Source organism: Helobdella robusta (assembly GCF_000326865.2).
Source record: "Helobdella robusta unplaced genomic scaffold HELROscaffold_21, whole genome shotgun sequence".
Classification (NCBI taxonomy): Eukaryota; Metazoa; Annelida; class Clitellata; order Rhynchobdellida; family Glossiphoniidae; genus Helobdella; species Helobdella robusta.
This window is the reverse complement of record NW_008704124.1, coordinates 726,946-740,956: the sequence shown is the minus strand read 5'-3', so window position 1 is coordinate 740,956 and position 14,011 is coordinate 726,946. Positions and strand designations below refer to the sequence as shown.

Genomic DNA, 14,011 nt, shown 5'->3' with positions numbered 1-14,011 from the left:
CTATGCATAATTTAAACCTTTTCTCATTATATAACTGTACTCGAGTGTGTGCGCTTGCAGAAACAAAAGCATTTAAATGGAAATTATGATAAATGAAGATAAATCAAGAAGAAACATGTTCAATCAGGTATTGGAAATAAAACCAAAATTCTTGATTGGATGGTAAAATAAAAAAAATAATTAAGTAATTAATATTCATATTGGTACACGACAGGGTACATGAACTTATCTATATTACTACTATATTGTAATACATAAACAAACACATACCATCACATATATTTAACTATATATATATATATATATATATATTTATACACACACACACACACGTTTCTTATTCTTCTCTACATGTTAACCAATGATAATTTACCAATTTAAAAATATAAATGACACAGACAAAACATAACTTTCCCACGTTAACCTAACTGAGTTACCTTACGTTCTTTATTCAAGAGATAAATAATATAAATAAATAGACACGTGAATGAACATATATTTGTTATTGAATGAAGCTTGGCATTGAAGGCCTTACAAGAGACAGCATGATTTCTTCTTTTGCTTTGTCTTCAGTTCAGGTGTTTTTTTACTTATCTGACGAACCAAATCATGAAATATCTGTAAAGAAAATAACAATCATTAATTATTTATCATCAGTTCATTCATACCTTGCAGCACTTCATTCACATGTCTTAATAGTACATCAGATATTTTATTTCAAAGCACTGCTTTTTGAGCTAAACAACATACAGGAACTGTAAACCAACAAATGTTAAAAATGCAATTGAATATTAAAAGCAAACAAAAAAATATAAAAAAACTGAATTAAATTGTAATGTAGTGATGACATGACGTAGTAATGTCTCTGAAGAGAGCTCAGTAGATACATTCTACAAGTCTACAATACAATACAATACATTAATGTAGCGATTACATGAAGTTATAATGTAGTGATGACAACAAAACTTATACCTAAGATTATGTGGAGAATTTATAAAATGTCTTTGCGCAATGTGTCAATCATATAGATTCATATGAAAATTAACCATCAGCATTTCACATGTTTTTATAGGTGTGGATATATTTGAGCCTTAAAAATTTACAATTCAATTTTTCCAGTCTTATTATTGATATGGTGTGGTGATAAGCTGTAGAGAGAATGTACAAACATAAATTAACTAATCAATACGCAAAAGAATACAAAATCGCCAAATAATCCTAACAAAACACTACTGCAACCAACCTCATTGACATTAAGCTTAGATTTGGCTGATGTTTCAAGGAATGCACAGTTCCAACTACGAGCCAGGTTCTGTCCCTGGTCTTTGCCCACAACTCTCTCATCTTCCAGGTCACACTTGTTTCCAACCAAAATCATTGGAACCTTCATAAGAGCAATTTACAAAGAATTTGTAACAATAACAACAATCAAATTAAACATATAAGTAGCAATATTAATTAATGACTTGATATAGTTTATTACAAATAAGTATTTAACACTTACTGCATGTCTGTCATATTTTTAAAATAAAACAAAACACATTTGGCAATTATCTCAGCTGTAAAAAAAAAACTTATGAACAACAAAAGACAGGTTGTTGCAATTAAACTGTAATTATTTTATGTACGTTTGGTTAAGCACACAAATGAAAAGACTGAAATTTTTTGGGGAAGTAAGATATTAATATAGTATATAACAATTCTTTCAATGATAAATTATTTTAATTTTTAGTAATAATTACATCCTAAACATGCCACCAAAATAACAATTTAAAAAAATAAAAAAAACATAAATCATTTAATTATTTTCTTGTTTTTGTTAAATAGCTGTTCCTATTGCATAAATTTTTTATAAAGAAAGGATATGAACTGTAGAATTCAGAATTATCTCGACAGGACACTTCAAAAATTGTAGAAAAATAATTATTACATAATGTATCCCTAAAGTTTTATAGAAAAAATGAATTTCAAAAATATTAGATAATAGGAATGATACTTTTTATAAAATAAAATATAAAAAAAAGCCATTAGAGTATCATATTTCATTGTTCAGGATACAAATTTCAGTTTCACTCCATCTTTCATATTTATCTTTTCAATCTCATAACTTAAAAAAAAATAACAATCTGCTCCTCAAAATATGTCCAGCATCTTTGAACAATTTAATGTGGTAAAAATTTCATAAATGTACAATTCATAAAACTTTTTATACTATACATTCTTCTAAGTAGTACAATAAAGCTGTATACATAATATAAGTTTAATATTTGCCAGCAGAGCAGATAACAAGAGGTGCTTTCAATTAGGTTAATGAATATGCATGTATATGGAAGATGCAGCCTTCCCTTCTTATGTTCATCAAGAAAAGTAGTGTGCAACACTTGAACCAAATTTGTTGAAACTTCAGATCAAGTGCATGCTAATCAACTATACACCAAAGTAGTTATGTGTGGCAACAAACCAACCATGTAAATAAATGAAGTCAAAACAATTTATTGTACTCTATTTTACTCTATTTTGAAAAAAAAACCAATTTAAGTGAGTTATTTCGAAATATATTAAAAATGAAAAGATCCAAATTTAAAAGGCAATAGACAACAACGGAGTTTTTGCATTCTTACCATTTTCCAGTCAAGATTGAAATGCATACATACACACATATCACAGCCATTATTATTATTCAACTTGCATTCAATAATCAGAACTCTGAAAAAGAAAATAGATTCTAACGCACCAAAGAAATTGTAAAACCATTATTTTATCTACACAGATACAACCACATGTATTCGAAACATTAATACAACCACATGAGTACAAATCATTACAAACCTCTTCTAAATCTTTGACTCTCAAGATCTGCTCTCTCAGGTCCTGGAGGTCATTGAAAGTTGACTGAGCAGTAATGGAATAAACCAGTAAGAACCCTTGTCCATTTTTCATGTACAGATCTCGCATGGCTGTAAATTGTTCCTATATGGAAAAATTGTTAATAATTAATTGCTTAGTCTAACATTGAAATACTTTCAAATTGATATATTTGAAAATAAGTGCCTGAATAGAAATGTACTTACAGTTCCAGCAGTATCCAATATTTCCAGCATACACTGTTGACCGTCTATTTCAACGTGCTGGTCCAAATAAAAGTACAAATTAACCATAGACAAAACAAAATAAAAACTTAAAAATCAGAAATGGAAGAAAATTTAACTATCTACGGGAGTGTGAAACAATTGAATTATAAATTAAATTTATAATTCAGAATTAAGAAAATGATACTTATCACTTTTCTATAACTGTCTTCTATTGTGGGATCATATTTTTCAACAAAAATTCCTTGAACAAACTGCACTGTCTGAAAAAATAAATAGTTTACTAAATAAAATGTCCAATTCACTAAAAAATTAAATTATCATTTTACTTACAAAACATACAGCTTTTAAAAATGATAAAATATAATAATCATTATTTACTTACATAAAATTAAATATTAAATTAATAATCAATGTTTCAGAATGGGATAAATCATTTTTTTTAATTTTATATAAATAACAAATAAAAAACTATATATTATATAATTATTTGTCTAAACTTTAATTAACTGGCATCATTAGTTTTTAGTAATCAAAAACAAAATACTCACCAGAGCTGATTTTCCAACACCACCACTGCCCAGGACGACCAGCTTGTATTCCCTCATTCTAAAAAGAAGCCTTTTAAAAAAATGACAACCAGCCTTATTAAATTTTATACATCTACATAAAAATTTGCATTTGAATAACTATTAAGTATCACCCATTAACCGACAATTCAGTTTCGCGACAAAAATTTTAATAAACAAAGATGGACGCCGTCAAATCAACGGGGTATTTCATGAACATTTGAAAAAATTTTAGGACATAATGAGTTAAAAACTGCAATTAATTTAAAAAAAAAGCATTAAAAACTTCTCGAACTAACCTAACAACTAGACAAAAAAGAACAAGGCAAATAATATAAAACTTTAATAAAAAAAACAGCCAAATTAGACAACTAATCACGCATAGAAAGAATATACGGAAAAAACTTTAACATAGAAACAGCAGATATAAAAATATTTTTATCACCTGAATAGAAATCAGTTGGAAATTGAAAATACACGCATGCTGTCTGCAAATGAAAATAATCTTAAGCTTATCTCTTAAATTTATCTTTTAAAATATGCTTTTTCTCAATCATTCATCAGTTTTATTTTACATCTAGTCCCTATTTACACTAAATTTCAATTAAGATAAGCAAGAACTTTTCGCATAAGTTAGAAATTTTTTCAGATTTTAACCTGAATTTTGCCATGTTTGTAATTATTACTACCTCATTTAAATTTTAATGCATTTTTTAATGAAAATTCAAATTGGCTGTTTGTCTTTGCCTATCATCGAAGAACGAACGCTTTTAAACACAGATCAACACTTGAATGAACATGTACAATCAATCAATTAGCTTGTAAAGCGCTATTTTTCCGCGATGTTCAACAGCGCTCCTCAATGAATTTTGAAAACAGATGGGTCTTGAGATCCGCTCTGAACTTCGCAAGTGATGGAGAAGTAGTCAGAGAAGTAGGTAGAAAGTTCCAGAGAAAAGGACCAGAAAAAGCAAAAGCAGATTTCAAACAAAGTACGTTTCAAACAAAGTACAATCAAGAATATTTTGATAACAGCATTATTGGAGAAGTTAGAAAAAGTTATATCTAAATTGAAACGAAGGTTAAATATAAACATAAACTTACTTCTTCCACCATTGTATCATACGCATGCGAAATCTGAAGTATAAAGACAAAGCAAAAGCAGGTTTGATGAGCTGCAGAAAGATGACGGGAATTAATTCTAGTAGACAGAAGAAAGTGAGAAGAAAGATCACAAGTAACCAGTACAGAAAATTAAATAGTATACATGAAAATGGATGAAAAGTCGATATTTTCAAACATATTTGTAGAAAGACTAAAACTGTCCCTACAAAAAGAGTAAGAACTGGCCTAGACATGGAACGAGGCATCACAGAACGTCATAGCGAAAGTTGAGACCAATAAAATGGCCAAAGGAAGACAATTTTGAAAAATTACAATAAGTATCGATCGATCTTGATCATCTCTTGAAAGAATCCCTTAGCAAGGGTAATCTGAATTTCTTGAGATGCGAAGTATGCTATTCATAAGTGAGTATTACACTGGGCATATGGGGCAAAAAATGATTGACTGACACCAATTTACAATGTTATACAATTAGAATCTATTAAACAGCGACGTTGTCTAATTAAAACATGTTTACTTTCAATTTTTTAAGGCACTAATTTTGTGAACAGCTCATGATAACTACAAAACTAAATTACAGAGGTATTTACAGTTTGTATAAATTCAATAAATTTAAAAGTAAAAGTCGTGAATTAAGTAAAAAAAAAATAAATCATTTATTAAGTTGAGAGAAAGTATAGTTTCTTTTAAGATTTTCGTTTTCTTCTTTCAACCGATTGATTTCTGAAATCAAATCAGGATTGACAGAATATGATTTTAACAATTTTTCCATCTCAATTTGCTGGTGGTAGAACTTTTTAATCATCTCAGCCTGCAACTTGACAACGCAATCACGCATTTGTTCAAAATATTCCTCCATCTCATCTCTAATGACATTCCTAATGAATTCAACTGGAAATGATCCCCCCTGCAAGTATGCAACGGGAATAGCAGCCGTTTCGTTTCCCACGGAACTGTCCAAGCTATAGTTAACTGTGCTGTCATTGAAACGAACTTTGAGTTTTTCATTAGCAACTGATAAAGCGGTTTTGGATTTGGTTGAATCTACTGAATTGGCATCTTTTAGACATTTGTCTCCAATATTTTGAGGAATGATTTTGTCACCAATGCTGCTGATGTCGAGATTTTGTAGAGTTGACGTTTTTAAACTGGACGACATTTGTGTTGGAAGTGAACTTGTTTGTTGAACTGGAGAGCTTATAATTTTTTCCATTGCTTGAGCACCGATGTTGTCTTATTGAAACAAAATCAGCAAATTATTATAAACATCATTTTAAAATTAGGAAAAAATGATTTATACAACTAACTGAATTGAATCTGCATTTGAGAGGATGAACTGATATCTTTCACGAAGCTCGCATTCAGTGACATCCTCAAAAGATCCATCTATTTCATTATATTAATTGGTAAACATATTTTAACTCCTTAAAAAATATTAAATTTTAATGCATATTCATCAACAAGCTTTCATCTTCTATTACTCAGTAGCTGAGTGAAATATCAAATAACTCTACTCGTTATTACCTGCTATATCTACTTCTAAAACTTCACTCCATTAACTAAACTTAGTGCTTCCTCTGATGCATGATCAGTAACTTAACCATTCAAATCCACACCTTACTATCTGCTAACATGAAAACCATGCCAAAATTATCTATTAAAACAGCAGCAGTGATGGGTTACCATGTTAACAACAACAATCACGCATACTCTATTTGCATACGTCTTTCAATGCTGTTCTACTTATTGTTTATATTTTATTATCTATCACAATGTCATCAAACATTTTAGAACCTGAAAAAGCTGACTTTTCACTTATTATAACAGTCATCTTCGTTACTTTGATAAAGTTAACTATATATTTATTCTATTTATAATTAGTGCAAATTTTAAAATCAACCAAAGCCAAAAAATACCTCGGAAGTGTCTAAAGATAATGGCGGCATCTTAACATCAGATGGAGTGAAGGAGTGGTTTGTGGATGAATGGTTGTTTGGGTCAGAGACAATAGGTGAGAAGATGACTGGTTGAATTATTAAGTAAATATATTGATTATAAAAAGAGCCAAATATGATGAAAGTAGGTAGATTGTATCTTATAACCACATGCTACCAAAAAAATCAACATAGAGCATATCAATCAATCTTCGTTTATAGTCTCCATCCGTTTTGGGTCAGACTAGAGCATATATAAATGGAAATAGAGCATATACAAATGGAAAAAAGATGCTGACAATCAATGCCTAGCAGAATAATCCAATATTTGTCATAAATGTATCTAATTAGAAGTAACATTAAAAAGTGAAGCAGAAATAAAATAAAGTATAGAGACCATTGTTGATATCAGATAGCCTGTTGTAACTTTCAAACATTTGTAGGCTATCCCTATCTCCCCTGTCCATCGTGCACTTTGAAATGTTCAAATGATCAGGTGTGTGGTTCGCCAGAAAGCTGTCTTGTAGAAGATTGTAAAAACAAAACTTGAGGGTTCAAAAGCCACAAATCTTGAAACTCCAATGTCACAAAATAATGTCTAGATGATCTAATTCATTTCTAATGAAAATATTTTCATTTTTAAACATACCATGATCCCTGTGAGGTGAGAATAAATTTTCAGCTGCTGACTCAACTTTGTTCGATGGAACTTTTTGAAGTGGAGAATCTGATGAGGAATAAGAAACAATGACCTCACAGAAAGGTAATAAAATAATAATAATGTAACAGCTAACAATATACAACATAATCCAACATTTGTCGTAAAATGATCTAATGAATAATAACCAATAACAGAACGTATTTTGTCCTGTTGGAAGTTTTTTCAATTTTTTTTTTACATTATTAAAAGTATTTGACCAGCAAAAAGTGAAAACTCAGAAGAGCACATTGTGGGATCTAAGTTAAGAACCTCTAGTGTGACAACAGGTGTTAGTTAGTCCCATTAAGTTTAATAGCTACCAATTCAACTAGCTATGTAAATCATTTTAAAAAATGATATAATCAACATATACAAAGACAATCATTCAATCCTCGTTTATAGTCTCCATCAGTTATGGGTCAGACTATTATTGATATAATCAACATATACGAAAACAAACACATAAACACATGTATCTAATTATGCAATTTATAAAAGGTAGTACAAATAAATACATAATAAGACTCATTACCGTTGAGATTTGTCATGTCTTTCAGCTTCTCTGGTGAAACGTTTCTAACAATGACATTTGAACTTTCCTTTACTGATTTCAATTTGGTTTCTTGAACTGATTTCGTTTGTGACGATGGTGCCTATGACCATGAAAGAAAGGAATTATTATAAATAAAAAATATTATAATTTTTTAATAGCACAGTTATCTTTGTATACCTCAACCAAAACAAAATTATAACATCATGAGTGAATAAATGAGCAACTATATTACAACGTTTACTGGTTTGATCTAAATCTATTTACCTTCTTCTGGAAAGTGAGGCAGTGAACGCTTGTTGTGTGAGCTGTTTTCTTCATGAACTGTGAGAAACCTTTGCGCAGGTCGTAAAATATTATCTGACCTCGAGTCGTCCCCACGGCAACTGTGATGCCATCTGGAAAGATGTCAATAGAGGTGAGGGGAGTGTCCACTGACACCGACTTGAGACTTCTGTTCAATGTGATTGATAATGAATTAATCATTACATTTGAAACTATCGAATTTTAATGAACATCTGAAATGAACTAATAAGATAAAACTAAGATATCAAACCAATTTTTTTGTAACATATTAGTTATAATTCTTCAAGACTTTTAGAGATTTATTTGATTATAAAATTTCATGAAATCATGAATAAAATGAAGCAAAAAACAAAACTAGACAAATGCACACTAAATTGAAAAGAAAAATTAATAGGCAACTTAGTTATATAACAAATGGTTGTTCACTTTTTACTGATGACATCGTAGCAGACGACTTTTTTGTCCAAACCAGCAGTCAACATGAGTAGCTGGTTGAACGGTGAAAAAGCAAGAGATGTTGCTGGTGCACCATGTGTGTTCTTGTAGGTGTGTTGGTGTGTGCGTGTCGTGGCATCCCACAGACGTGTCGCGCCATCGTCAGACACTGTGGCCAGCAAATTCGAGCAGAAGTAACTGAATCGCAAACATCTTATGGCCTGGTTGGTCGCAGTGCAAATCAATGGATTATTATTTTTAAAGTCGATAGATTAAGGCAAGAAAGATATTAAAAGAGAAAAATTTTAAAAAAGCAACAAAATGGAGATGAAACTTAAAAAAAACGAACATTAATTAAATAAAATTTCACAATTATAATTCATAAGAGATGTAGAAAAAGAGAAGATTTGAAAATTTTAAAACAGCTGACAGATTTGTTGTTGGCACTGATTGGTCCAGTGGCAACGGAGGAGGTGGCATTGTAAAAGATGACATCTCCATTTTCGTGGCTGGCAGCAATTAAGCAATCATCGAGATTGTACTGGCATGATGTCACCATACTTTTGCAACTTGCATGCTGAAGTTTTGTTTTAAAGATACTGAATAAATTATTATAATCTCGCTAAATATATAATGAAATAAACGTGTCAGCAATTAAACTAATTAGATACTAAATAAATAAAGATATACTTATATGTATACACATGCCAATACTTTGGGTACAATTTGCTGGATAATAATTACAAATTTCATTTTGTTGATGAATAATGAAGAAGTTAGCATACAATAAAACAAATAAGCAAACAAACAAAAATCGATAAGAAACCAACAATGAATCGAGGTAAAAATAATGACTTTATAAGTTTTCCTAAGTTTTTGTGACTTGATATCCCACAGGTGGAGCAAGCCATTACTTCCACCAGCCAGGATGAGACGGGATGATGAATCAATTGTTAAGCACTGCTTGCCTGTCTTCAACACAAATTTTTAAAAATTTCATTTAAATCATTAAGGATAATGATGATATAGTGTAGCAAACCTAGGTTTCTAATGAAAAATTGAATTTTGTAAGCTATGTACAAACTGAAACTAATTGTAAAAGATCTGTGATGCAACATAATGCTATACAAATAATATAACATAGATAAGTAGAAGTTCAGGCAGGGCTAGATTTGAGACAAGGCAAATTGGGCTACACCCAAAAAAGGCCCCCACAAGAAAATAAATGTAACATATTTTTTAATTGAGTCTGAAAAATATCAAATAATCATAATAATTACAGGCTTCCATTAAATAATTAGGGACCTCCTATTACCAATTGCCCCCTCCCCACCTGCCAATCCAGCCCTGTATTCAACACTTATGAAAAAAATGCAATTATAATAAATGCAAAAAAGTCTATTACTGTTTCAGTTGGAATAGTGGTGACATCAGAAGCTGCCATATCAGGTACAGTGTACTTCACTTTGATTTCATTGCTACTGGATGACAAGCATGCTATAAACTGTTTAGTTTAATGGTACACACTTTTGTGAAAACTGCTTTTTAGATAGCAACATTACATCACATTGCATCCACCTGTCCATCAATGCATCATACTACAAAAAACATTATGCAAGTTTGTGTGATAGAATCATTAATTTTAAATTTCATTAAATTTTATATTTACAATGGGTTTTGTAATATACATAAATTACAAAGTGTACATGATTAAATAATTGTAACAATTTTCTCAGTAAAATGACTTATCTTTCTTCTTGGCTAGTCAACTTTTTTTTAATTTTAAACTGACATACAAATGATTTCAAATGATTAATATGATTATAGCTTGATTGTACGTATGTGCAAATCTCAGTAATATATATATATATATATATATAAATTTCTTAAATTTTTGAGTCTTTGGTTTTTTCAGAACTTTCTATTCCAGTCATTAGTCTAGTTTCAATTAGGTTTCAGCAGACCTGTTTAGCTTAGAATTTAGAGCCAGATAAAGTTGAAGATAGACCAGCCATTATGTTGCTAAAATGTATGTAGTGATATCATGTCATAAAATTTATATTTATAAATTTTAAACGTAAATTGTTTGTACAAACTTATCCATGGTTTGTTTTGATCTTATCTTATTGTCAATGTTTATTTTTGAAAAGGCAAATGCTTGCATCTACCAATTTCTCAATTTTATTTTTTTTATTCCACTCACAAGTAGAATTTATTTTTTATGATTTATTTTTATACTGGTGACTGAGAATTAAAATAAATGACGTGAATCTAAACCGTGTTAATTTAAATAAAAGTCTTAATTAATTAATAAGAACGAACATTATTGTTGGGGGCCCAGGCTAGGGCTGGCACACCACCGACGTATGGCTTCCACGTATTTACAACATCGCAATTTTCAACAGTCCAAAACTTCACTTGTTCGCCTGCCGTGGCCAGCATGTAATCCGCCATTATCGCAAAAACTGAAAAACTATTTTACATTAACTTTTATAAAGAGTTTCTAATTTAAACAATCAATGCGCGACAACTGTATTACACACAATGTACATCGTATGGAAAGCTATCCTTGCAAATCGAATCTTTTCATTTAAAAAAATTTACTAAAAAACAGCCAAAATTATATAGAGAACAAGTACTTGTATCTCAAAGCTAAATGACCAGAGAACAAACTCTAACCAACTGTAATAACAATGTTATACGAATCAAATACAAACACTTAGTAAGACCACACTGCGCACAGTTTTGTGTTCATATCTCGAATATGACAAAACAATTCCCGAGAAGGTTCAAAGAAGGGCTACAAAGTTTATCACAAATCTACGACACCTGCAATACAAAAATAAACATGATAATTGTGGTCTAACCATGAAATTATATAACTGGAAGCGCCCTACCAGCGTATTAACATTGAAAATTTTTTTCAACGGGCAAGTTACCTCTGGAAGCAAGTTCCTAAAAATTAATTATTCATGAGCATTTTGATTTATTTTTAGAAAAATCTGAGATAAAATTAGAAAAAATCTTGGCCTTCCCGAAGTTATGTTAATGACTCTTTGCCGATCTACATTCAGCTCGTTTGTTAAAATTTATTTCGTTTTCAACATTCCGTGAAGTTTTAGGTTTTATAATGTGCCGTATTTAATCGTTAAATTAAATGGATATTGCCATTTTTTTGATGCATCGGAAAAATCGAAGATTTGTAATAAGTTCGTTAGCGATCCTCATTTTTCTGAAATAAAGATTTCTTCATTCATTTTCCCAGCACCCACGAATCACGATGATTAGACATTTAGAGTAAGAATCATTCCTAAATTAAATTAGAATCTAGAAAACGAAAAGAAGTGGGTAAAAATTTTATTGTAAAAATGAAATGTTATTAATATTTAAAAAATATAACTCATGGTCAATTTATATTGTTATAAATAAATTAATCAACTAATAATTTTTAAATTAAGGTGTAATTCCTGTGCATATGTCCTAAACTAGAATCTTTCAACACCCCAAAGCTTACAATACAAAGGAATATTTGCTTTCAACATAACATACCCAAACCAAATTTAATCACAGAAGAGGTTTTTAAAATTTCTTTTGGTAGTAAAAGCAAACAATCTTTTTTTTCTGTTTTAACTTTAAATGCTATGATTAATATATAATTTATTAATATATTAAATTAATTATATAATAATTTGTTAAAATCAAATTCTTTAACTTAACTATTTCAACTGTAATTGACATTAATATATTAAAAAAATAATAGTTTAATTAATATTAAGCTAACATGAAATTCATTATGCTATTGATTTAATTAAATTTTATAAAACTGTTGATTTTTAATAGAATAGATATGGAATGTTTAATAATTTTTAGTTTAACATTACTATTTATAAAATAACCCTGAAGGTGCTAGATCAGGAACATGTATTTATGTGTAAATTGTTATATTTCTTGTTTGTTGATTATAAAACATCTATCTTGCTATAATTAGTAATTAACTTAACTCGTAGTTAGATCAGTCTTACTTTTTTTATTTCTGGATTTCGGTTTTGTTTATTTGTTGTATAACTGCAAAATGTTTGATTTACATAATTATAAATTTGTCTTTCAACTATCTTGAAAAGTGAAATATATATATATATATATAGGTATATATATATATAAAGATAAAACTAAGGTTGTAGAATTTGCTTCTGATGTAATCTATGTATAAATATAGATTGGAAAACGGAAAAACCAATTGACAATTTGGTGCTAAAAAAGTTTGCTTCCAAGTTTCCTGACCTTGAGATGAAGGTCAACACTATAAAGCCATTCTTATATAATTCAATGGGTCTAACAGCCCTGGAAATACAAAGGAGGAGATTTGTTCCAATAAATCAATCAAGCAAGAAAAAAAGAAAGAAAGAAATAAATAAAGAAATAAAGAAAGAAAGAAGACATTTTTGTAAAAGCTAACCTCACATCAAGTCTATGGAACTGAACAATTTAGCATCATCATCGTAAAAGCATATTGGAAAAATCTAATCTCAATAATTTTGAACGTCAAAAAGGGACCTCCTCTTACAAAATTTTAAATTTTTACGCATTTTTTAACGTGATGATATTTGAACGAATCTTGTGGGCCGTTTTGGCCCGGCAATGGCGAAATATTCAAATGTGTGACGACAAAACTTCACTGATCAAAGCGTTATCCGATTAACTCAAAATTATTAATCGATCAATTAGCTTGTAAAGCGCTATTTCCGCGATGTTCAACAGCGCTCCTCAATGAATTTTGAAAACAGATGGGTTTTGAGATCCGCTCTGAACTTCGTAAGTGATGGAGAAGTAGTCAGAGAAGTATAGGTAGAGAGTTCCAGAGAAAAAGGCCAGAAAAAGCAAAAGCAGATTTGGCAAAAGAGTGTTTTACACATTGAATTATATATAAGAATGGCTTTATAGTGTTGACCTTCTTCTCAAGGTCAGGAAGCTTGGAAGCAAACTTTTTTAGCACCAAATTGTCAATGGGTTTTTCAGTTTTCCAATCTATATTTAGCTTCTTCCCTGTTCTTGTGCTACCGGCGGCAAATTCTTGTAAACATTTTTTACTGCTGAAATCATTCTGTGGCAGTTTTAATCGATTTTTAACTTAATAATTTAACTGAATTTTGATCCATTTTGATTTTATAAATGTCATTTTCTTAAAAGTTTTACAAATGTTACATTGTGCCAGGAAAAACTAGACTCATACTAGTAGAAGAGAGGCTTTTTTGTATTTTTATTTTGAATTTTTGACTTTTTATTTTTTAAACTGTCTAATAAAT

General features: G+C 29.9%; 2 protein-coding genes across 2 annotated transcripts; both read right to left on the bottom strand.

The window, feature by feature from the left end:
• Positions 1-531: 531 nt before the first annotated feature.
• Positions 532-3,697, bottom strand: HELRODRAFT_77994 (hypothetical protein; the record flags this gene model as incomplete). Its single annotated transcript, XM_009018284.1, has 6 exons — positions 532-618; positions 1,244-1,384; positions 2,830-2,970; positions 3,072-3,128; positions 3,284-3,352; positions 3,641-3,697. The coding sequence occupies 6 exons, from the start codon at positions 3,695-3,697 to the stop codon at positions 532-534; spliced, it is 552 nt and encodes a 183-aa protein (XP_009016532.1).
• Positions 3,698-5,282: 1,585 nt separating this feature from the next.
• Positions 5,283-11,244, bottom strand: HELRODRAFT_191412 (hypothetical protein). Its single transcript, XM_009018283.1, has 12 exons — positions 11,031-11,244; positions 10,114-10,212; positions 9,564-9,680; positions 9,139-9,285; positions 8,700-8,929; positions 8,235-8,421; positions 7,950-8,070; positions 7,367-7,444; positions 7,115-7,237; positions 6,700-6,806; positions 6,091-6,169; positions 5,283-6,016 (listed from the first exon to the last, which is right to left on the bottom strand). Exons 1-12 carry the CDS (start codon positions 11,160-11,162, stop codon positions 5,436-5,438), a joined length of 2,001 nt encoding a protein of 666 aa, XP_009016531.1. The 5' UTR covers positions 11,163-11,244; the 3' UTR covers positions 5,283-5,435.
• Positions 11,245-14,011: the final 2,767 nt, after the last annotated feature.

Coding starts and splice junctions, on each gene's coding strand:
- HELRODRAFT_191412 (XM_009018283.1), bottom strand. CDS start 11,162: ATGGCGGATTACATGCTGGCCACGGCAGGCGAACAAGTGAAGTTTTGG. Junction 7,238..7,366: donor CTCACCTCACAGGGATCATG/GTATGTTTAAAA, acceptor ATCTTCTACAAG/ACAGCTTTCTGGCGAACCAC. Junction 6,170..6,699: donor TATCTTTAGACACTTCCGAG/GTATTTTTTGGC, acceptor ATAATGAAATAG/ATGGATCTTTTGAGGATGTC.